Source organism: Rhinichthys klamathensis, unplaced genomic scaffold (assembly GCF_029890125.1).
Source record: "Rhinichthys klamathensis goyatoka isolate OS25496 unplaced genomic scaffold, OSU_Roscu_1.1 h1tg000462l_1, whole genome shotgun sequence".
NCBI lineage: Eukaryota > Metazoa > Chordata > Actinopteri > Cypriniformes > Leuciscidae > Rhinichthys > Rhinichthys klamathensis.
In genome coordinates, this window is record NW_026606951.1 from 342,501 (window position 1) to 367,500 (window position 25,000).

At 39.0% G+C, this 25,000-nt stretch overlaps 2 protein-coding genes across 4 annotated transcripts in view; both read left to right on the plus strand.

The window, feature by feature from the left end:
- Positions 1-9,422, plus strand: part of LOC130071842 (ER membrane protein complex subunit 7-like) — a 12,056-nt gene extending 2,634 nt beyond the window's left edge. For 2 of the 3 annotated variants that reach the window (XM_056236739.1, XM_056236740.1), the window contains 4 exons: positions 2,969-3,088; positions 6,764-6,902; positions 6,990-7,070; positions 9,135-9,422. In XM_056236739.1, coding sequence (XP_056092714.1) covers positions 2,969-3,088; positions 6,764-6,902; positions 6,990-7,070; positions 9,135-9,362 — 568 coding nt within the window. In that variant the 3' untranslated portion in view covers positions 9,363-9,422. The remainder of the gene's footprint in view (positions 1-2,968; positions 3,089-6,763; positions 6,903-6,989; positions 7,071-9,134) is intronic. The other variant, XM_056236741.1, reaches the window with a different exon arrangement.
- Positions 9,423-10,584: 1,162 nt separating this feature from the next.
- The window catches only part of acp7 (acid phosphatase 7, tartrate resistant (putative)), a 17,637-nt gene continuing 3,221 nt past the window's right edge, over positions 10,585-25,000 (plus strand). The window contains exons 1-10 of the mRNA XM_056236733.1: positions 10,585-10,674; positions 11,304-11,406; positions 12,289-12,489; positions 18,997-19,179; positions 19,278-19,303; positions 21,766-21,863; positions 22,824-22,886; positions 23,022-23,136; positions 23,507-23,620; positions 24,821-24,887. Of these exons, the coding sequence (XP_056092708.1) occupies positions 11,310-11,406; positions 12,289-12,489; positions 18,997-19,179; positions 19,278-19,303; positions 21,766-21,863; positions 22,824-22,886; positions 23,022-23,136; positions 23,507-23,620; positions 24,821-24,887 (964 nt within the window). The 5' untranslated portion in view covers positions 10,585-10,674; positions 11,304-11,309. The remainder of the gene's footprint in view (positions 10,675-11,303; positions 11,407-12,288; positions 12,490-18,996; positions 19,180-19,277; positions 19,304-21,765; positions 21,864-22,823; positions 22,887-23,021; positions 23,137-23,506; positions 23,621-24,820; positions 24,888-25,000) is intronic.

Genomic DNA, 25,000 nt, shown 5'->3' on the forward strand with positions numbered 1-25,000 from the left:
CTTAGAGTACAGTAGAGTACAGTAGAGGTAGAGTACAGTAGAGTACAGCGGTGTGCAGTAGAGGTAGAGTACAGTAGAGGTAGAGTACAGTAGAGTATAGTAGTGGTAGAGTACAGTAGAGGTATAGTACAGTAGAGTACAGCGGTGTACAGTAGAGGTAGAGTACAGTAGAGGTAGAGTACAGTAGAGCACAGTAGAGGTAGAGTACAGCAGAGGTCGAGTACAGTAGAGGTAGAGTACAGTAGAGTACAGTAGAGGTAGAGTACAGCAGAGGTCGAGTACAGTAGAGCACAGTAGAGGTAGAGTACTGTAGAGGTAGAGTAAAGTAGAGTACAGTAGAGTACAGTAGAGGTAGAGTACAGTAGAGAACATTAGAGCACAGTAGAGGTAGAGTACAGTAGAGCACATTAGAGCACAGTAGAGGTAGAGTACAGTAGAGCACATTAGAGCACAGTAGAGGTAGAGTACAATAGAGTACAGTAGAGGTCGAGTACAGTGGAGTACAGCAGAGGCCGAGTACAGTAGAGTACAGTACAGTACAGTAGAGCACAGTAGAGGTAGAGTACAGTAGAGCACATTAGAGCACAGTAGAGGTAGAGTACAGTAGAGTACAGTACAGTAGAGTACAGCAGAGGTAGAGCACAGTAGAGGTAGAGTACAGTAGATGTAGAGTACAGTAGAGGTACAGTACAGTAGAGGTAAGAGTACAGTAGAGTACAGTAGATGTAGAGTACCGTAGAGGCAGAGTACAGTAGAGCACATTAGAGGTGGAGTACAGTAGAGCACAGTAGAGTACAGCAGAGGTAGAGTACAGTAGAGGTAGAGCACAGTAGAGGTAGAGTACTGTAGAGGTAGAGTAAAGTAGAGTACAGTACAGTAGAGTACAGTAGAGGTAGAGTACAGTAGAGCACAGTAGATGTAGAGTACAGTAGAGGTAGAGTACAGTAGAGTACAGTGGAGGTAGAGTACAGTAGATGTAGAGTACAGTAGAGGTAGAGTACAGTAGAGTACAGTAGAGGTAGAGTACAGTAGAGCTAGAGTACAGTAGAGTACAGTAGATGTAGAGTAAAGTAGATGTAGAGTACAGTAGATGTAGAGTACAGTAGAGGTAGAGTACAGTAGAGTACAGTAGAGGTAGAGTACAGTAGAGGTAGAGTACAGTAGAGTACTGTAGAGGTAGAGTAAAGTAGAGTACAGTACAGTAGAGCACAGTAGATGTAGAGTACAGTAGAGGTAGAGTACAGTAGAGTACAGTGGATGTAGAGTACAGTAGATGTAGAGTACAGTAGAGGTAGAGTACAGTAGAGTACAGTAGAGGTAGAGTACAGTAGAGGTAGAGTACAGTAGAGTACAGTAGAGGTAGAGTACATTAGAGGTATAGTACAGTAGAGTACAGTAGAGGTAGAGTACAGTAGAGTACAGTAGAGGTAGAGTACATTAGAGGTATAGTACAGTAGAGTACAGTAGAGTACAGTAGATGTAGAGTACAGTAGAGGTAGAGTACAGTAGAGTACAGTAGATGTAGAGTACAGTAGAGGTAGAGTACAGTAGATCTAAAGTAATTTTTGATTATTAGTTTGGTTGAATTAGATCATTGAGGGGTCAGCAGCAAAGACATTGGTTAATAAAGTGAGATTACAAACATAAAGTATTGCATTTTATTGTTTTTATTCATTTTGAGGAATACTGAATGTTTTTGTTCAAGTGAGACGAGTAAATGCATGTTCACATTTAGTCTAGAACTAAAATAACCATCATGTTTACACAGCGCTCTGCCACACACACACACACACACACACACACACACACACACACCTTACACCTTACTTTATTTCTCTCAACAACACAGCGCACTGCCACACACACACACCTTACACCTTACTTTATTTCTCTCAACAACACAGCGCACTGCCACACACACACACACACACACACACACACACACACCTTACACCTTACTTTATTTCTCTCAACAACACAGCGCACTGCCACACACACACACACACACACCTTACACCTTACTTTATTTCTCTTAACATGAGGACAGGAGAGCCAATACATGTGAAACATTAACTAGTGTTACTTATTTGAAAAAGTGACTCTGATATTTTGTTGTAAATTGAAAAAGTAATGTGTTACTTTACTAGTAATTGATTACTACTGATTACATAACTCAAGTTACTTGTAATGAGTTTCCCCAACACTGCCTGAGACATGTGATCGAGACCATGATTCATCGTTATGATAAGGTTTCTGTTCCATCCCAGCTAACAATTTTTGCTTCCCAGAAACCTTCTGTTGGTTAGCCAGGAAAGTTAGAGCATTCCCTGTAGGCTTGGATAACGTTCCCCTCACATTCCCAGTATGTCGTCAGAATGTATTGGGAATGTTAGTGTGTGGATCCCAGAGCGGACATTCTAGCGTTCTGTTGTTTAGCCAGAAATGTGTTCTTAACGCTAGTAGAACAATCTCTTTAGGTTTGAGTAATGTTCCCCTAACGTTCCCAGAATGTTCTTATTTGATTCGCAAAAATAGCAGGAACATATGGAAGTTTGTTTCTGCCACATAATAAAACATTTTAAAAGACGACAGTTATAATGTAAGAATTGTATGGTAGCTTGTTTCCGCCACAGAATGAAAAATAAAAAGGTAATTGCGACTTTTTATGTCACAATTCTGACTTTTTTTCTATTATAAAGTCAGAATTGCGAGAAATAAACTCAAAATTCAGATTTTTTTCCCCTCAGAATTGCGAGATATAAACACATATAAACCTCTACTGTACTTTATAACACGCAATTGGGAGATATAAAAGCAAAAACCAGTCTGAATTTCGACTTTATATCTCGCAAGTCTGAGAAATAAAGTCAGAATTGCGAGATTTTAAAGAACATTCATAAATAACGGTTTCATGATTTAATGGGAACATCGGCACAACGTTGTATTTGTGTCCTGCTCATTTCTGCAGAGAAGATGGAGGATTCTCAGTCAGTGACGTTCCGTCGGGATCGTATGTTCTGGAAATCTCCTCTCCAACCTACAGATTCCAGCCTGTGCGAGTCGACATCACGGCTACTGGGAAGATGAGGTGTGTGTGGATGTTAAACTTCTGCTGTAAAACACTGTTACATAAGGCCACATCACTGTTTGTGCAAAACTAACCACTCAAACTCATAGAGGAGCGTTAGATCTTTAATGCGTGTTGAAATCAGTTACGACGGGTGAAGTGAAGTGCTGGTAGTTGTTAACAAATTACATGAGGAAAATTGTAGTTAGTATTGTAATCTATTAGATTACACATTTCAGGGAATGTATTCTTACTACTTTTGATTACTTTTGACCCACATAGATTTTTAAATAGGATTTATTTTGTATCATATTGATCTAAAAATACAAAGAGAAAGACGATACATTCCTTTTTTTATTATTAAAGGAGTAGTTCACTTTAAAATGAAAAATAGCCCATGATTTACTCTACCTCAAGCCATCCTAAGTGTATATGACTTTCTTCTGTCAGACAAATACAATCTGAGTTATATTAAAAAATATCCTGGCTCTTCCAAGCTTTATAATGGCAGTGAATTGCTACCAACAATTGAAGCACAAAAAAGTGCATCTATCCATCATAAAAGTGCATCTATCCATCATAAAAGTGCATCTATCCATGATAAAAGTGCATCTATCCATGATAAAAGTGCATCTATCCATGATAAAAGTGCATCTGTCCATCATAAAAGTGCATCTGTCCATCATAAAAGTGCATCTGTCCATCATAAAAGTGCATCTATCCATCATAAAAGTGCATCTATCCATGATAAAAGTGCATCTATCCATCATAAAAGTGCATCTGTCCATCATAAAAGTGCATCTATCCATCATAAAAGTGCATCTGTCCATCATAAAAGTGCATCTGTCCATGATAAAAGTGCATCTATCCATGATAAAAGTGCATCTGTCCATCATAAAAGTGCATCTGTCCATCATAAAAGTGCATCTATCCATCATAAAAGTGCATCTATCCATGATAAAAGTGCATCTATCCATGATAAAAGTGCATCTATCCATGATAAAAGTGCATCTGTCCATCATAAAAGTGCATCTATCCATGATAAAAGTGCATCTGTCCATCATAAAAGTGCATCTGTCCATCATAAAAGTGCATCTATCCATCATAAAAGTGCATCTATCCATGATAAAAGTGCATCTATCCATGATAAAAGTGCATCTATCCATGATAAAAGTGCATCTGTCCATCATAAAAGTGCATCTGTCCATCATAAAAGTGCATCTGTCCATCATAAAAGTGCATCTATCCATCATAAAAGTGCATCTATCCATGATAAAAGTGCATCTATCCATGATAAAAGTGCATCTATCCATGATAAAAGTGCATCTATCCATCATAAAAGTGCATCTATCCATGATAAAAGTGCATCTGTCCATCATAAAAGTGCATCTGTCCATCATAAAAGTGCATCTATCCATCATAAAAGTGCATCTATCCATGATAAAAGTGCATCTATCCATGATAAAAGTGCATCTATCCATGATAAAAGTGCATCTGTCCATCATAAAAGTGCATCTGTCCATCATAAAAGTGCATCTGTCCATCATAAAAGTGCATCTATCCATCATAAAAGTGCATCTATCCATGATAAAAGTGCATCTATCCATCATAAAAGTGCATCTGTCCATCATAAAAGTGCATCTATCCATCATAAAAGTGCATCTGTCCATCATAAAAGTGCATCTATCCATCATAAAAGTGCATCTATCCATGATAAAAGTGCATCTATCCATGATAAAAGTGCATCTATCCATGATAAAAGTGCATCTATCCATCATAAAAGTGCATCTATCCATCATAAAAGTGCATCTATCCATGATAAAAGTGCATCTATCCATGATAAAAGTGCATCTATCCATGATAAAAGTGCATCTGTCCATCATAAAAGTGCATCTGTCCATCATAAAAGTGCATCTGTCCATCATAAAAGTGCATCTATCCATCATAAAAGTGCATCTATCCATGATAAAAGTGCATCTATCCATCATAAAAGTGCATCTGTCCATCATAAAAGTGCATCTATCCATCATAAAAGTGCATCTGTCCATCATAAAAGTGCATCTATCCATCATAAAAGTGCATCTATCCATGATAAAAGTGCATCTATCCATGATAAAAGTGCATCTATCCATGATAAAAGTGCATCTATCCATGATAAAAGTGCATCTATCCATGATAAAAGTGCATCTATCCATGATAAAAGTGCATCTATCCATCATAAAAGTGCATCTATCCATGATAAAAGTGCATCTATCCATCATAAAAGTGCATCTATCCATCATAAAAGTGCATCTATCCATGATAAAAGTGCATCTATCCATCATAAAAGAGCATCTATCCATCATAAAAGTGCATCTATCCATGATAAAAGTGCATCTATCCATGATAAAAGTGCATCTATCCAGGGCCGGCGGTTGCCTAGGGCGACAAATGTGTCGGGGGCGCGGGCGCCCTCTAGTGTCGCCCCTGGCCTACTTCCCATTAATCATAGAATTACAATGACAAGCGAAACAAAAACATATTTATTAAACATGATCATCCTAAGGCGCCCCTCAGCCATACGTTTAATTACTTGTCAACCTGATTATTAGATTGAATGGATGATTATTGTCGATCATTTCCTAAAGGGGGGGCGGGGGTTAGTTGCGTTACGTTACGTTCTATGGTTACGTTAGGCGAGTGCTCGGCTGCTGCGCGCGCTGATCGAAAATGAAGCGGTCTAAACCCTCTGGTGCACAGGGACGAAACGGAGAAAGCAACAAGAGAAAAAGAAAGCCCAGTATAGAGGTAAGTCTTCTCATCTCATCCATTAAGATGTCAAATGTTCTGGCCATCGGGACAACCGGGGGATTCCCGCGGCCCGACGTGCTTTTTGGGCCGATACATCTCATACTTTTATTTTTCTATTTTTGTCTTAACGGCCCATAAAACTCGTACATCGGTGGCCCATTCGTTTCGTTTTGTTTTGTTTTGCTTAATTGGCGGCGCTGGGTTACTTCCAAATATATAACTTACTTTCAAGTATAGAAATTTGTACAATACTCATGAAAGTTTCCTTTATTTTTCAGTGCATTTGTTTTACAATATAGCCTATGGCAATTACTGTCATGGGATTAATATTATATCTATTATTATGTAGTAGTGTAATGTAGACAGGCGCTGTAATTAAAAGAGGTTTGAATTTTTCTTTGCTCAATTTGCACACTGAATATGGGTTGGAGCTTTTAGTTTTGAACTCTCAAAGTGCACCAGATTGATGAATTTAACATTAAAATGCACAAAATTTTCTTACGGGGAAATACCCCGAAACCCCCTTAACCTTGTAGCAGACTAATAGATTGTAATAATAGTAGGCCTAGTGGTGGTAGTAGTTGTAATTTATCTACTAAAAGTTATTTATGGTCAGATAAAATATAGTGTACAATGCAACTATGATATAAATATCCTTGAACGTTCTTTGTAGCATTTGTATGAACAATTTATTGTTTAAGTTTTTGAGGGGGGGGGGGGGGGGGGGGGCGCAAAACTCAATATCGCCTAGGGCAACCAAAGGGTTAGAGCCAGCCCTGCATCTATCCATCATAAAAGGGTTGCATGAATAATTTACTGCGTGACTAGTGTGTAATAATGTAATCAATAAAAAAGTAACTGAAATCTGATTATGAGCATTTTAATACAGTTGTGCGTGGCTCACAGGGCTCGTGTGGTCGACTACATCAGAACATCAGAGGTGATCCGACTCCCGTACCCTCTCCAGATGAGATGCCTCGGCCTGCACTCATACTTCATCCAGCGGGAGACCTGGATCTGGTCCGATTTCCTCATGAACCCGATGGTGCGTCTCTGCAGAACCGGTCCAGTCCGGTCCGGTCCGGTCACTTCCCGCAGCCGTGTGACGTTTGCTGTGCTCTTGTTCCCTCAGGTTCTGATGATGGTTCTTCCTCTCCTCATCATCGTTCTCCTTCCTAAAGTCATGAACTCCAGTGATCCAGAGATGAAGCGGGTAATCAGTCAAACTTTATTTATAAAGTCAAGTTGAGTCTTCATCTATACAGCGCTGTAACAGTGTAGAGTTTCACAGCAGCTTTACAGTGATAACAGGAGATTACAGTAACAGAGAGTGTTTGGCTTACAGCAGCTCTAGAATACAGTTCTAGTGTCACGATTTGGTTATGTTTCATGTCTGTCATGTGATCCCCTGTTCTAAGTGTCTCTGGCATCTAAGTTGTCTAAGTTTACATCTGTCTAAGTCTACATCTGTCTACGTCTATGTCTACATCTATGTCTACATCTACATCTGTGTCTACATCTATGTCTACATCTATGTCTATGTCTATATCTATGTCTACATCTATGTCTATGTCTACGTCTACATCTATGTCTACATCTATATCTATGTCTACGTCTACATCTATGTCTACATCTATGTCTATGTCTACATCTGTGTCTACATCTATGTCTACATCTATGTCTACGTCTACATCTATGTCTACATCTATGTCTACATCTGTGTCTACATCTATGTCTACATCTATGTCTACATCTGTGTCTAGTTCTACATCTATGTCTACATCTATGTCTATGTCTACATCTGTGTCTACATCTATGTCTACATCTATGTCTACATCTATGTCTACATCTACATCTATATCTATGTCTACATCTATGTCTACATCTGTGTCTAGATCTACATCTATGTCTGTCTATGTCTACGTCTACATCTATGTCTACATCTACATCTATGTCTATGTCTACATCTATGTCTCCATCTATGTCTACATCTACATCTATGTCTACATCTATGTCTATGTCTACATCTATGTCTATGTCTACATCTATGTCTCCATCTATGTCTACATCTACATCTATGTCTACATCTATGTCTATGTCTACATCTATGTCTACATCTACATCTATGTCTATGTCTACATCTATGTCTATGTCTATGTCTACATCTATGTCTACATCTATGTCTAGGTTTACATCTATATCTACGTCTACATCTATGTCTACATCTATGTCTACATCTATGTCTATGTCTACATCTATGTCTATGTCTACATCTATATCTACATCCATGTCTACATCTATGTCTACATCTATGTCTATGTCTACGTCTATGTCTACGTCTACATCTATGTCTACATCTATTTCTACGTCTATGTATACGTCTACATCTACGTCTATGTCTACGTCTACATCTATGTCTACATCTATGTCTACATCTATTTCTACGTCTATGTATACGTCTACATCTACGTCTATGTCTACGTCTACATCTATGTCTACATCTATGTCTACATCTATGTCTACGTCTACATCTATGTCTATGTCTACATCTATGTCTACATCTATGTCTACGTCTATGTCTACATCTATGTCTACATCTATGTCTACGTCTACATCTATGTCTATGTCTACATCTATGTCTACATCTATGTCTACGTCTATGTCTACGTCTACATCTACGTCTACATCTATGTCTACGTCTATGTCTACGTCTACATCTATGTCTACATCTATGTCTACGTCTATGTCTACGTCTACATCTATGTCTACATCTATGTCTACGTCTATGTCTACATCTATATCTACATCTATGTCTAGGTCTACGTCTACGTCTATGTCTACATCTATGTCTAGGTCTACGTCTACGTCTATGTCTACATCTATGTCTAGGTCTATGTCTACGTCTACATCTATGTCTATATCTATGTCTATGTCTACATCTATGTATACATCTATGTCTACGTCTATGTCTATGTCTACATCTATGTCTACATCTATGTCTAGGTCTACGTCTACGTCTATGTCTACGTCTACATCTACGTCTATGTCTACATCTATGTCTACATCTATGTATACGTCTATGTCTACGTCTATGTCTACATCTATGTCTACATCTATGTCTAGGTCTACGTCTACGTCTATGTCTACATCTATGTCTAGGTCTACGTCTACGTCTACATCTATGTGCTGAGAATCATGTTTGAGCGAATGAACGAGGCTTTATAATATAGCGCTTCCATACGTTTGATCGTTATTGATGATGTTCTTTCGTTTGAAGGAGATGGAGCAGTCGATGAACATGCTGAACTCAAACCAGGATCTTCCTGACGTCTCAGAGATCGTGACCCGGTTCTTCTCTCCGCCTAAAAGCCACGGGAGAGCAGGGGGAGGAGCCAGGGCCAGTGTGGGCGTGGCTCAGGGTGTGAGGGGTGGGGCTTCGAGTGTAAGGGGCGGGGCTCCGAGGCGCAGATCAAAGATTAATACGGCCGTGACTTCTAGTGAATAAAGAGCTAGTATTTCAATATTTCAGAACACAATATTTCTGTCAGTCAAACATCTGTGTTTATATGTGTTTATATGTGTATTAACCTTTACAATCATTCAAGCTGCTTCGCCTACATTGGTCACATGTTACAATAAAGTTCCACTAGTTATTGTTAGTTAACTAACAGAGCAAACAATACATCTGTTACAGTATTTATTAATCATTTATTAACTGTTCATTGGTTGTTCTTGTCCATCAATTAATATTAACATGAACTAACAGTGAACAATATTTATACATGTTTGTTACCGATACATTTTTAAGATCAAAAGTTGTATCTGTGAACTAACATTAACAAAGGTAATTTATTGTGTAAAAAAATGTTGCTGATTGTTAGTTCATGTTAGTTTCATTAACAAATGAGACCTGTAAAGTACTTTATAAAATTCTAAAGTATTATACATGTTTAAAGAAAAATGAATAAAACTTTAAATAAATAAATAAAAGTTTTTCTTGTTTCTTTGTTTCGTTTCTTCACAAATTATGTTGTGTAGTTTTATGATGGTCCCTAGTAGTGCGTTTATGTGTGTGTGTGTGTGTGTGTGTGTGTGTGTGTGTGTGTGTGTGTGCGCGTGCGTGCGTGTGTGTGTGTGAGTGAGAGAGTGTGTTTGTCCACACAGTTTTGAGTAAGTTTCTCTACAGGAGTAATTAACTGTGATAATATATATATATAACAGTAATATATATGCATGGAATTGGAAAACCAAGAAATATCAGAAATAAAAAAAAAATTATAATACTTGCAAAATAATCGAATTGATAAAAAAAAAACTTTAGTGAATGTGATTTTGATCTAGTTTTATCCTCAGCTCCTCACTCGCTGTAAAGCTGATATGCGCCGCCAGGAGTCGCTGTTACACGCGCTGATCTCACTGACTGACAGCTGTCAATCATCACACAGAGCAGAGCTACAAACGCTGCTTTGAGCTGAAAGAAATAGAGAAGGTAATCAAAGCAATAAAAACTGAAAGTATCAACACGTTTTTTGAGAATTACAAACAGATTTTTTTTTTTTTTTAAGTTTTTTTTGTTGTTCTCAGACAATGTAATCAGTGTTAGTTATTCCTCAAGTCCTTTTATAAAAACAACGCGACATTACTGAGCGTCTGCAGGGCAAAACCGAAACAAACAATGACGTGAGCGCGCACGTCGCCGCGCACACGTGGGAAAGGAGCGTCACGTGATCTGACGGAGTAAACACCGGTCATGTGACCAGCAGCTGAGCTGAGGGAGTTTGAGGAAACACACACACCAATCAACATTAAACCAGCAGGTTCGTGAGATCAATTGCGTGTTTGTTAGTTTAACTTTAAATGTTTTCATCTGTAAAGACTGCTTATATATTTAGCCGCGAGTGTTTATTAATTTAGGGTTTATTTATATGGTATCTAGTGGTTGTTTAGATGTGTATTTGGGTTATTTTAGCGTTTGTTCATTTAAATTCACGTCGTATTTATTGGTTATATGTGTATTGAAGGTTATCTGTAATATACAGTTTGTTAAATGTTTGATAAATTATGTCATGATGATTTAACTCAGTTTTGTCACTGGTGGATTAATACAGTCCTCCGTCAATTAATCTCTGCATTAAAAAATTCAGAGCAATGTATAACTTACAAAGGTATTCAGACATTAAGGAAGTTGTGATCTAGCTAAGAAAAATGTTTCTTTTCAACATTACTGGAATGTATATCACATGTTAGTAATATTATAAGAACCTTCCAGAAACATTATTTCAAGAATGTTTTGTCCTAACATTGAAGTAACCTTGAAAAATCATTATTTCTGTCATCTCTGGTTCTCCTGTTGCACATGTGATCTGTGTATTTGCAGTGTTTTTGTTCAGTGAACTCTTGCACAGTCTGGTGTCTGATCATGTGACCCGCATCATGTGACCCTCAGGTCCTGATGATGTCACTTCTTCTTCTTCTGTGTTTCTGTGGCTCCGCCGCCGCCGTGCCGCCCGCAGGAACTCAGCCTGAGCAGGTGCACATCTCGTATCCAGGTGAGAGCTCCAGGTCAAACTAAACTATACTTTATTGTATTTTAAATATATTCAATTGTACATTGCAAATATACTTTTCTAGAAATATACTTGAAGTAAAAAAAATATGTTTATTTTTTAAAAGTGTATTTATTTGCACTTTATTAAAAATATATTTTAGGTGTATTTTTAACTGTGCTGAAAATGTTATAGGATACAATCGTATATTGTACAAAGTATAGCTAAGAATTATTTGTTTATTAATGTGCATTTGTTATTGAAGACAAAGTGTGCAATGTGTAGTATTTAGAATAAGCCAATAATTTGTGCAAATATTGTAAAGTACAATTATTTTAAAGTGTGTTAAAAGTTGCATTGTGAAAATAGGTAAAAGCATGATGCTAATATACTTTTAATATATTTAAAGATACTATAATTTTTTTGATGTTTTTTTATTTATTTTTTATTTTTTGATGACGATGTTGATGAGGATGATGTTGATGATGATGAGGAGGATGATGATGATGATGAGGAGGATGATGATGTTGATGATGATGTTGATGAGGATGTTGATGAGGATGGTGATGATGATGATGATGATGTTGATGATGTTGATGATGATGTTGATGAGGATGATGATGAGGATGATGATGATGATGTTGATGAGGATGATGATGTTGATGATGGTGATGATGTTGATGATGGTGATGATGTTGATGAGGATGATGATGAGGATGATGTTGATGAGGATGAGGATGATGTTGATGAGGATGAGGATGATGATGATGATGGTGATGATGATGATGTTGATGAGGATGATGATGATGATGACGATGACGACGATGTTGATGTTGATGATGAGAATGATGATGATGATGATGATGATGGTGTGTGTGTTCTCAGCTGTGTCGGGCTCTATGCTGGTCACATGGTCCACAGCCAATGAGACGGAGAGTGTGGTGGAGTTCGGGGTGTGGGGGGGGACGCTCTTCAGTCGCTCGGCGAAGGGAAACTCCACCGTCTTCATTAACGAAGGACTCGAGCGCAGACGTGTCTTTGTCCACCGGGTCACGCTGGAAGACCTGAGGCCCGGCACCGCTTACGGTAAACACGTGTCGCACTCACCATCAATATTACACCTGTGTCTCAATCATATTAACGGTAAACACACGTGTCGCACTCACCATCAATATTACACCTGTGTCTCAATCATATTAACGGTAAACACGCGTGTCGCACTCACCATCAATATTACACCTGTGTCTCAATCATATTAACGGTAAACACACGTGTCGCACTCACCATCAATATTACACCTGTGTCTCAATCATATTAACGGTAAACACACGTGTCGCACTCACCATCAATATTACACCTGTGTCTCAATCATATTAACGGTAAACACACGTGTCGCTCTCACCGTCAATATTACACCTGTGTCTCAATCATATTAACGGTAAACACACGTGTCGCACTCACCGTCAATATTACACCTGTGTCTCAATCATATTAACGGTAAACACACGTGTCGCACTCACCGTCAATATTACACCTGTGTCTCAATCATATTAACGGTAAACACACGTGTCGCACTCACCGTCAATATTACACCTGTGTCTCAATCATATTAACGGTAAACACACGTGTCGCACTCACCGTCAATATTACACCTGTGTCTCAATCATATTAACGGTAAACACACGTGTCGCTCTCACCATCAATATTACACCTGTGTCTCAATCATATTAACGGTAAACACACGTGTCGCACTCACCATCAATATTACACCTGTGTCTCAATCATATTAACGGTAAACACGCGTGTCGCACTCACCGTCAATATTACACCTGTGTCTCAATCATATTAACGGTAAACACACGTGTCGCACTCACCGTCAATATTACACCTGTGTCTCAATCATATTAACGGTAAACACACGTGTCGCTCTCACTGTCAATATTACACCTGTGTCTCAATCATATTAACGGTAAACACACGTGTCGCACTCACCGTCAATATTACACCTGTGTCTCAATCATATTAACGGTAAACACACGTGTCGCACTCACCGTCAATATTACACCTGTGTCTCAATCATATTAACGGTAAACACACGTGTCGCACTCACCATCAATATTACACCTGTGTCTCAATCATATTAACGGTAAACACACGTGTCGCTCTCACTGTCAATATTACACCTGTGTCTCAATCATATTAACGGTAAACACGCGTGTCGCACTCACCATCAATATTACACCTGTGTCTCAATCATATTAACGGTAAACACACGTGTCGCACTCACCATCAATATTACACCTGTGTCTCAATCATATTAACGGTAAACACACGTGTCGCACTCACCATCAATATTACACCTGTGTCTCAATCATATTAACGGTAAACACGCGTGTCGCACTCACTGTCAATATTACACCTGTGTCTCAATCATATTAACGGTAAACACACGTGTCGCACTCACCATCAATATTACACCTGTGTCTCAATCATATTAACGGTAAACACGCGTGTCGCACTCACCATCAATATTACACCTGTGTCTCAATCATATTAACGGTAAACACACGTGTCGCACTCACCATCAATATTACACCTGTGTCTCAATCATATTAACGGTAAACACGCGTGTCGCACTCACCGTCAATATTACACCTGTGTCTCAATCATATTAACGGTAAACACACGTGTCGCACTCACCGTCAATATTACACCTGTGTCTCAATCATATTAACGGTAAACACGCGTGTCGCACTCACCGTCAATATTACACCTGTGTCTCAATCATATTAACGGTAAACACGCGTGTCGCACTCACTGTCAATATTACACCTGTGTCTCAATCATATTAACGGTAAACACACGTGTCGCACTCACCATCAATATTACACCTGTGTCTCAATCATATTAACGGTAAACACGCGTGTCGCACTCACCATCAATATTACACCTGTGTCTCAATCATATTAACGGTAAACACACGTGTCGCTCTCACCATCAATATTACACCTGTGTCTCAATCATATTAACGGTAAACACACGTGTCGCACTCACCATCAATATTACACCTGTGTCTCAATCATATTAACGGTAAACACACGTGTCGCACTCACCATCAATATTACACCTGTCTCTCAATCATATTAACGGTAAACACACGTGTCGCACTCACCATCAATATTACACCTGTGTCTCAATCATATTAACAGTAAACACACGCGTCGCACTCACCGTCAATATTACACCTGTGTCTCAATCATATTAACGGTAAACACACGTGTCGCACTCACCGTCAATATTACACCTGTGTCTCAATCATATTAACGGTAAACACACGTGTCGCTCTCACCGTCAATATTACACCTGTGTCTCAATCATATTAACGGTAAACACACGTGTTGCACTCACCATCAATATTACACCTGTGTCTCAATCATATTAACGGTAAACACACGTGTCGCACTCACCATCAATATTACACCTGTGTCTCAATCATATTAACGGTAAACACACGCGTGTCGCACTCACCATCAATATTACACCTGTGTCTCAATCATATTAACGGTAAACACACGTGTCGCACTCACCATCAATATTACACCTGTGTCTCAATCATATTAACGGTAAACACGCGTGTCGCACTCACCGTCAATATTACACCTGTGTCTCAATCATATTAACGGTAAACACACGTGTCGCTCTCACCATCAATATTACACCTGTGTCTCAATCATATTAACGGTAAACACACGTGTCGCTCTCACCATCAATATTACACCTGTGTCTCAATCATATTAACGGTAAACACGCGTGTCGCACTCACCATCAATATTACACCTGTGTCTCAATCATATTAACGGTAAACACACGTGTCGCTCTCACCGTCAATATTACACCTGTGTCTCAATCATATTAACGGTAAACACGCGTGTCGCACTCACCATCAATATTACACCTGTGTCTCAATCATATTAACGGTAAACACACGTGTCGCACTCACCATCAATATTACACCTGTGTCTCAATCATATTAACGGTAAACACACGTGTCGCACTCACCGTCAATATTACACCTGTGTCTCAATCATATTAACGGTAAACACGCGTGTCGCACTCACCGTCAATATTACACCTGTGTCTCAATCATATTAACGGTAAACACACGTGTCGCACTCACCGTCAATATTACACCTGTGTCTCAATCATATTAACGGTAAACACACGTGTCGCACTCACCGTCAATATTACACCTGTGTCTCAATCATATTAACGGTAAACACACGTGTCGCACTCACCGTCAATATTACACCTGTGTCTCAATCATATTAACGGTAAACACACGTGTCGCTCTCACCGTCAATATTACACCTGTGTCTCAATCATATTAACGGTAAACACGCGTGTCGCACTCACCGTCAATATTACACCTGTGTCTCAATCATATTAACGGTAAACACACGTGTCGCACTCACGTCAATATTACACCTGTGTCTCAATCATATTAACGGTAAACACGCGTGTCGCACTCACCTGCAATATTACACCTGTGTCTCAATCATATTAACGGTAAACACACGTGTCGCTCTCACTGTCAATATTACACATGTGTCTCAATCATATTAACGGTAAACACGCGTGTCGCTCTCACTGTCAATATTACACATGTGTCTCAATCATATTAACGGTAAACACGCGTGTCGCTCTCACCATCAATATTACACCTGTGTCTCAATCATATTAACGGTAAACACGCGTGTCGCACTCACCGTCAATATTACACCTGTGTCTCAATCATATTAACGGTAAACACACGTGTCGCACTCACCGTCAATATTACACCTGTGTCTCAATCATATTAACGGTAAACACACGTGTCGCACTCACCGTCAATATTACACCTGTGTCTCAATCATATTAACGGTAAACACACGTGTCGCACTCACCATCAATATTACACCTGTGTCTCAATCATATTAACGGTAAACACACGTGTCGCTCTCACCGTCAATATTACACCTGTGTCTCAATCATATTAACGGTAAACACACGTGTCGCACTCACCGTCAATATTACACCTGTGTCTCAATCATATTAACGGTAAACACACGTGTCGCACTCACCATCAATATTACACCTGTGTCTCAATCATATTAACGGTAAACACGCGTGTCGCACTCACCGTCAATATTACACCTGTGTCTCAATCATATTAACGGTAAACACGCGTGTCGCACTCACCGTCAATATTACACCTGTGTCTCAATCATATTAACGGTAAACACACGTGTCGCACTCACCATCAATATTACACCTGTGTCTCAATCATATTAATGGTAAACACGCGTGTCGCACTCACCGTCAATATTACACCTGTGTCTCAATCATATTAACGGTAAACACACGTGTCGCTCTCACCGTCAATATTACACCTGTGTCTCAATCATATTAACGGTAAACACACGTGTCGCACTCACCATCAATATTACACCTGTGTCTCAATCATATTAACGGTAAACACACGTGTCGCACTCACCGTCAATATTACACCTGTGTCTCAATCATATTAACGGTAAACACACGTGTCGCACTCACCATCAATATTACACCTGTGTCTCAATCATATTAACGGTAAACACACGTGTCGCACTCACCGTCAATATTACACCTGTGTCTCAATCATATTAACGGTAAACACACGTGTCGCACTCACCGTCAATATTACACCTGTGTCTCAATCATATTAACGGTAAACACGCGTGTCGCACTCACCGTCAATATTACACCTGTGTCTCAATCATATTAACGGTAAACACGCGTGTCGCACTCACCATCAATATTACACCTGTGTCTCAATCATATTAACGGTAAACACACGTGTCGCACTCACCATCAATATTACACCTGTGTCTCAATCATATTAACGGTAAACACACGTGTCGCACTCACCGTCAATATTACACCTGTGTCTCAATCATATTAACGGTAAACACGCGTGTCGCACTCACCGTCAATATTACACCTGTGTCTCAATCATATTAACGGTAAACACGCGTGTCGCACTCACCATCAATATTACACCTGTGTCTCAATCATATTAACGGTAAACACACGTGTCGCTCTCACTGTCAATATTACACATGTGTCTCAATCATATTAACGGTAAACACGCGTGTCGCACTCACCATCAATATTACACCTGTGTCTCAATCATATTAACGGTAAACACGCGTGTCGCACTCACCATCAATATTACACCTGTGTCTCAATCATATTAACGGTAAACACACGTGTCGCTCTCACTGTCAATATTACACATGTGTCTCAATCATATTAACGGTAAACACACGTGTCGCACTCACCATCAATATTACACTTGTGTCTCAATCATATTAACGGTAAACACACGTGTCGCACTCACCGTCAATATTACACCTGTGTCTCAATCATATTAACGGTAAACACACGTGTCGCACTCACTGTCAATATTACACCTGTGTCTCAATCATATTAACGGTAAACACGCGTGTCGCACTCACCGTCAATATTACACCTGTGTCTCAATCATATTAACGGTAAACACACGTGTCGCACTCACCATCAATATTACACCTGTGTCTCAATCATATTAACGGTAAACACACGTGTCGCACTCACCATCAATATTACACCTGTGTCTCAATCATATTAACGGTAAACACGCGTGTCGCACTCACCGTCAATATTACACCTGTGTCTCAATCATATTAACGGTAAACACGCGTGTCGCACTCACCGTCAATATTACACCTGTGTCTCAATCATATTAACGGTAAACACACGTGTCGCTCTCACTGTCAATATTACACATGTGTCTCAATCATATTAACGGTAAACACGCGTGTCGCACTCACCATCAATATTACACCTGTGTCTCAATCATATTAACGGTAAACACGCGTGTCGCACTCACCATCAATATTACACCTGTGTCTCAATCATATTAACGGTAAACACGCGTGTCGCACTCACCATCAATATTACACCTGTGTCTCAATCATATTAACGGTAAACACACGTGTCGCTCTCACCGTCAATATTACACCTGTGTCTCAATCATATTAACGGTAAACACACGTGTCGCTCTCACTGTCAATATTACACCTGTGTCTCAATCATATTAACGGTAAACACACGTGTCGCACTCACCATCAATATTACACCTGTGTCTCAATCATATTAACGGTAAACACGCGTGTCGCACTCACCATCAATATTACACCTGTGTCTCAATCATATTAACGGTAAACACACGTGTCGCTCTCACTGTCAATATTACACCTGTGTCTCAATCATATTAACGGTAAACACACGTGTCGCACTCACCGTCAATATTACACCTGTGTCTCAATCATATTAACGGTAAACACGCGTGTCGCACTCACTGTCAATATTACACCTGTGTCTCAATCATATTAACGGTAAACACGCGTGTCGCACTCACCGTCAATATTACACCTGTGTCTCAATCATATTAACGGTAAACACACGTGTCGCTCTCACAGGCTGGAGTGATGTCTTCTCCTTCACCTGTGTGTGTGTGTGTGTGTGTTTCAGTGTATCACTGTGGCAGTGACTCTGGCTGGAGTGATGTCTTCTCCTTCACCGCTCTGAATGAAAGCGTGAGTTTCAGCCCCAGATTCGCTGTGTTCGGAGACATGGGCAATGAGAACCCCCAGTCTCTGAGTCGGCTGCAGAAGGAGACACAGATGGGTGTGTACGACGCCATTCTGCACATCGGTGAGACCAGCGGCTCGCTGTCCTAGTGTGGACCCTAGCTTTCTCAGAGTTGTTGGCATGTGGTGAAAGTGCATAACAGCGTGTGATTGTTTTCTCAGGGGACTTTGCGTATGACATGGATGAGGTAAGAAAACACACACACACACACACACACACACTCATCAAGGGCTGTTAACGTGACGTCTGTTCACATGCATCAAGTGTCACGACGATCATAAACAAGCTAATCACATAGAATAAAGTCTGAATTCTTTCCGTATGTACATTGTAAAGCCGTTTTATATATATATATTTAAAAAAATGTCCCAAAAGGTCATAGTTTAGTTTCCATAATCATTTACTTTCTCTCTTTGACACTGACAATTAAAGGCAAAGTTCAGCCAAACATGATCGTTCTGTCCTCTTTTACTCGCATTCGTGTCATTAAAATACACATGTCTTTATCAAGGAAAATTGGACCCCATTGACATTTTATTGTATGGACAAAAAATACTGAGGCATTTCTCAAAATATCTTCTTTTATGCTGCACAGAAGAAAGAAAGTCACACAGGTTTGACGAGTGAATGATGATAATGATTATATTTGAGTCAACGATCCCTTTAAAAAAGCAGTTTTTTTGCTGCTGTGTCTTTAAGGCGTCTATGTTTAATAAAGAAGAAAAATCAGCCAGATTGAGTCATAATCGAACTGTGTTAAAGATGATCAGCATCATTTTGAAACAACTGTGTAAAGTTTCTCATAACATCGTAATCTGAGATGAACTAGAAACAAGCTTGTTGTTCAGTAGAAGCACAGAGAGCGTCTGGAAACTCCTGATGCTCGACACAGTTTTCCCAAAACCTCTGAATTTGAGTTCAGTTATGGTTATGAAAGTGTCACGCTGGCTGTCTGGAAAATAGATGGATCTGATTGGATTCTGTCATGACTGAGGCTTCCAGATCAGCTCAATGATGGATCGGTTTCATTAACATTACATGACATCGATGCATTTGGTATCCAACATGTTGTATTCAATGTATTTATTTTATGTTAAAAAGTGTCCATTTTGTCAGTTAAAACATGTCGATTTTATCGGTTAAAAAGTGTAAATTTTATCGGTTAAAAAGTGACCATTTTATCGGTTAAAAAGTGTACAATTTATCCGTTAAAAAGTGTAAATTTTATCGGTAAAAAATTGTTTATTTTATCAGTTAAAAAGTGTAAATTTTATCGGTTAAAAAGTGTCCATTTTATCGGTTAAAAAGTGTCCATTTTATCGGTTAAAAAGTGTACAATTTATCCGTTAAAAAGTGTCAATTTTATCGGTAAAAAATTGTTTATTTTATCAGTTAAAAAGTTTACATTTTATCGGTTAAAAGGTGTCCATTTTATCAGTTTAAAGTGTTCATTTTATTGGTTAAAAAGTGTAAATATTATCGGTTAAAAGTGTAAATTTTATCGGTTAAAATGTGAACATTTTATTGGTTAAGTGTAAATTTTATCGGTTAAAAAGTGTCCATTTTATTGGTTAAAAGTGTACATTTTATCGGTTAAAAGTGTACATTTTATCGGTTAAAATGTATACATTTTATCGGTTAAAATGTGTACATTTTATTGGTTAAAAGTGTCAATTTTATCGGTTAAAAGTGTCCATTTTATTGGTTAAAAGTGTCAATTTTATCGGTTAGAAGTGTAAATTTTATCAGTAAAAATTTGTACATTTTATCGGTTAAAAGTGTAAATTTTATCGGTTAAAAGTGTAAATTTTATCGGTTAAAATGTGTACATTTTATCGGTTAAAAGTGTACATTTTATCGGTTAAAAAGTGTAAATTTTATCGGTTAAAAAGTATCAATTTATTGGTTAAAAAGTGTCAATTTTATCGGTTAAAAAGTGTACAATTTATTGGTTAAAAAGTGTCAATTGTATCGGTTAAAAAGTGTAAATTTTATCGATTGAAAAGTGTCAATTTTCCCAGTTAAAAGTGTTCGTTTTATCGGTTAAAAAGTGTACAATTTATCGGTTAAAAAGTGTCAATTTTATCGGTTGAAAAGTGTAAATTTTACCAGTTAAAAGTGTCAATTTTATCGGTTAAAAGTAAACATGTCTATTTTATCAGTTAAAAAGTTTCTATTTTATCGGTTAAAAGTGTAAATTTTATCATTTAAAAAGTGTCAATTTTATTGTTGAAAATGTCAGTTTTATTGTTCATAAAGTGTCAGTTTTATCATCTTTCATGGTTCATCCTTTTGATTGTTGACCAAGTGTAAGACTAATATAATTACATAAACCTTATTCGCAGCAGTGAGGCTGTGAGGGATAGACGTCCATCACTGGCTTGTTCTGTTATTTCATGTGTTTTTGGATTGTTCTGCGGATGAAACACTGCAAAAATATCTTTCTGAGAAATTTCAGGAGGCAAAAAGCTCCATGTAAATTGAAATTATATAAATATGAAAATTTTAAGTGATCTAGAAGCTTTATCCAGTTTTTTACAAACACAGTAAGTCTGTTCCTCACAGCCTCGCTTTCATACCTGTCGTGGCGCTGCTCTGAATAAGGTCTGTAATGTGTGTGTGTGTGTGTGTGTGTGTGTGTTCTCTCAGGACAACGGTAGGATCGGTGATGAGTTCATGAAGCAGATCCAGTCCATCGCTGCTTACACACCGTACATGACCTGTCCGGGAAACCACGAGTCGGCATTGTGAGTGTTTAACCTGTTCTTATCCTCAACCTGATCTCAACCTCAGTGTCTTTCAGGAGGACAGGCATTACGGGACTTTAGCCAGGTTACAGTCATGTTGAGGGCAGAAATTAGCCAGATTTCCAGAGTGAAAGTGTCCTAACGGTGCTAAAAATCGTCATTATTCCAAACATTTGCCCGGCAGAGTAAATGATTCACCAGACGCATGTGTTTCAGTGAAGTCGTGTGTGCAGTTTGACCACTGACCACTGGAGGGAAGCACAAACCGGGGGATTTGTTTTTATTGCAGAATGTACATAAGACAGGGAACAATCAACAAAGTAAGACTTCCATTGAGACTAACACACAGTTTGAATAAAAAGAGGAGCAAGGATGAAGACTAACAGCTGATATAGACATCAAAGGCAAATATACTAAACCAGTCAATATTTTGACAAAGAGAAACAGAGTTTCAGACTTTCTATTGTGTTTTTTGAAACATTTGAAACTCAGAAACATTTGACCACAAACTCACTTAGGCATATATTAAAGGAGGGCTTACATATTTTCCATTTACAAGTATGGATATATGATATTACCATCAATAAAACAAAATGTACCAAACCTGTGGATTTACCTCAATAACTCACAGAAACACTGATGTTAAACATGATTGATTATGGATGGAAGTGGTTTTTGCACTGTAATTTTTCCTTGTAATGCAGCAAACGTCTGTTGTTTTCCTAGCCTTGACCTTACGACCCCTGCACGACGGAAATGACCCCTGACCTCTTAACCTTTGACCCCCACCCTCTCCATTCACTGACCCTGAATTTGTCAGTGTTTAAACACACACCCGTATCTCATGTTTATGAGCCGGATGAAACTCGAGAGTGTTGGTGTGTTTCTCGCTGGCGTTTGTTTCACATGATGAGTGAGTCGCTGTGGTTTTCAGTCTGTCTGTGTTTATTCTTCTTCCAGTAATTTCTCCCACTACCGGAGTCGTTTCAGTATGCCGGGACACACGGAGAATCTGTGGTACAGGTACGAGTTATCATGAGAGAAAGCTGGAAAAAGTTTTGCTTTAAACACAGAGAGAGTCCAGCTCTGAACAATGAAGCATGTTTAAAAGTGTGTGTGTGTGTGTGTGTGTGTGTGTGTGTGTGTGTGTGTGTGTAGCTGGAACGTCGGTCCCGCTCACATCATCTCCTTTTCCACTGAAGTCTATTTCTATCTGGAATACGGCCTTGATCTGCTGTTCAGACAGTACGAGTGGCTACGGAAGGATCTCGAGGTACGAACACACAGATCGATGATCATTGGCATAATCTTTACATTAAGGGCCCATTAGTCAATGCATTAACTAAAAATGAGCAATGCATGTGGTTAACTAACGTGAACAAATGAAACCTGAAGCGTTGTGTTCTGTTTAAAGGTGGGATCAGTAGTTTTTGAAATATGCTGTTTGGAAGTTAGTCGGTCCGACACCAACAACAAACGTGTAGCCAATCAGCATTAGGGGGCGTATGAGGAGAGAGAGAACGAGCAAGAGGGAGATTACAGTGTTACATCAACATTGGCCAACAGCATATTTCAAAAACGACTTTCTCCACCTTTAACCGCATGTGTTATAATAGTGTTGTGTGTGTGTGTGTTTGGTTCAGGAGGCGTCCCGTCCTGAGAATCGAGCGCAGAGACCGTGGATCATCACGATGGGACACAGACCCATGTATTGTTCTGATGATGATAGTGACGACTGCACACGCTTTCAGAGCCACGTATGTGTCTGACCTGATCTGACATCCGACAGCTAATCTGATGACAGCGTGTTCGTAATGTCTTCAATTCATTATAATCGTTCCATCCTGCAGCGGTCGACGTGTTTAACCTCGCATACGCTCTCCTCTCGAATCTGTTAAAGTGCTCCTATAACAGCTTCACACACATTAAACACACTAATGTCCTCATAATCTCCACTGCAGCTTCAGCTCTTTCCTCTCAGTGTCTGAAACGCTTCCATCGAGGAGTCAGTCTCTCTAAGCCCCGCCTCTCTGAGAGCTGCTCTGCTCTGATTGGTCAGAACGCTCATTATCATATCTGAATCTCAGCTCTTGATCACAGTGATACGAACAGTAACGATGGCGTGGGTTTCACGTCTCAATCTCATCACAGTGGAGAACAGCGTCTTCTCGACACGAACAACACGAACCAAACTCTTCCAGTCTCAGATACACTAGTGTTTGAGGGCGGGGCCAAGAGACGCTGCTCAGCCAATCAGGACCAGAGGCGGGCATTATGCTAATGAGTTACAAACCTACAGCAGGAAGTGAGACTGAATTACTGACTCGTTTCAGTTCAGAATCACAAAATCTCCATTTATCTTTAATCTTTAAAACTTAGCAGAGCTTTTATATTCACAAACAGCTTTATTACTCACTACATGAATGATAATATCCCATAAATCATTAATAGGGGCACTTTAACACTGCAGAAGGTCGCATGTGAAAGAATGTTGCCTCAGTGTGTTACTTGCCATTTCTTTGTAATTATTTATGAAATTTACTAGTAGTTTTAAAGTAAATCCTGCTTAGATTGTTTTCAGTGTAATAATGATCTATTCTAGAGTTTAGAAAGATTCATTCATTTTTTTTTAGACCATAAACCGTAACCTTACACAGATGTAAACAATCACATTTCAGAAACATTTGCATAATAACAAAAAAAATATTTTCTGAAAAGGATCTGAAAATAACGATTATCTTCCTGATTTAATGTGATGAAGCTCATGAACTAGTTCTTCCTCAGAAGAGTCTTTTATCTGCCTGTGAAATATAAACACGACTGTTTTCTGACTGAATCTAGTCTAGTGTGTTCATTGTGCATCAGACGTTTGGTTTAAAGATGGATCCGCCTCAGATTAATGCTGTGTTTGTAATGTAAATGTGTTTGTGTATGACCGATCTCTCGTCCCGCTTCAGGTCCGCCTCGGACGCAACGACACGAAGCCCGTGGCTCCTGGACTGGAGGATTTATTCTATCAGTATGGTACGAGGTTTTGAGTTTTTGATCTACTTTACTTCCGTAACATTCATCTTCTTTTAAACTAGCGGAAAGAAAACAAGTGTCCACTTTAGCAGCTTTACACACACCGGACTTTA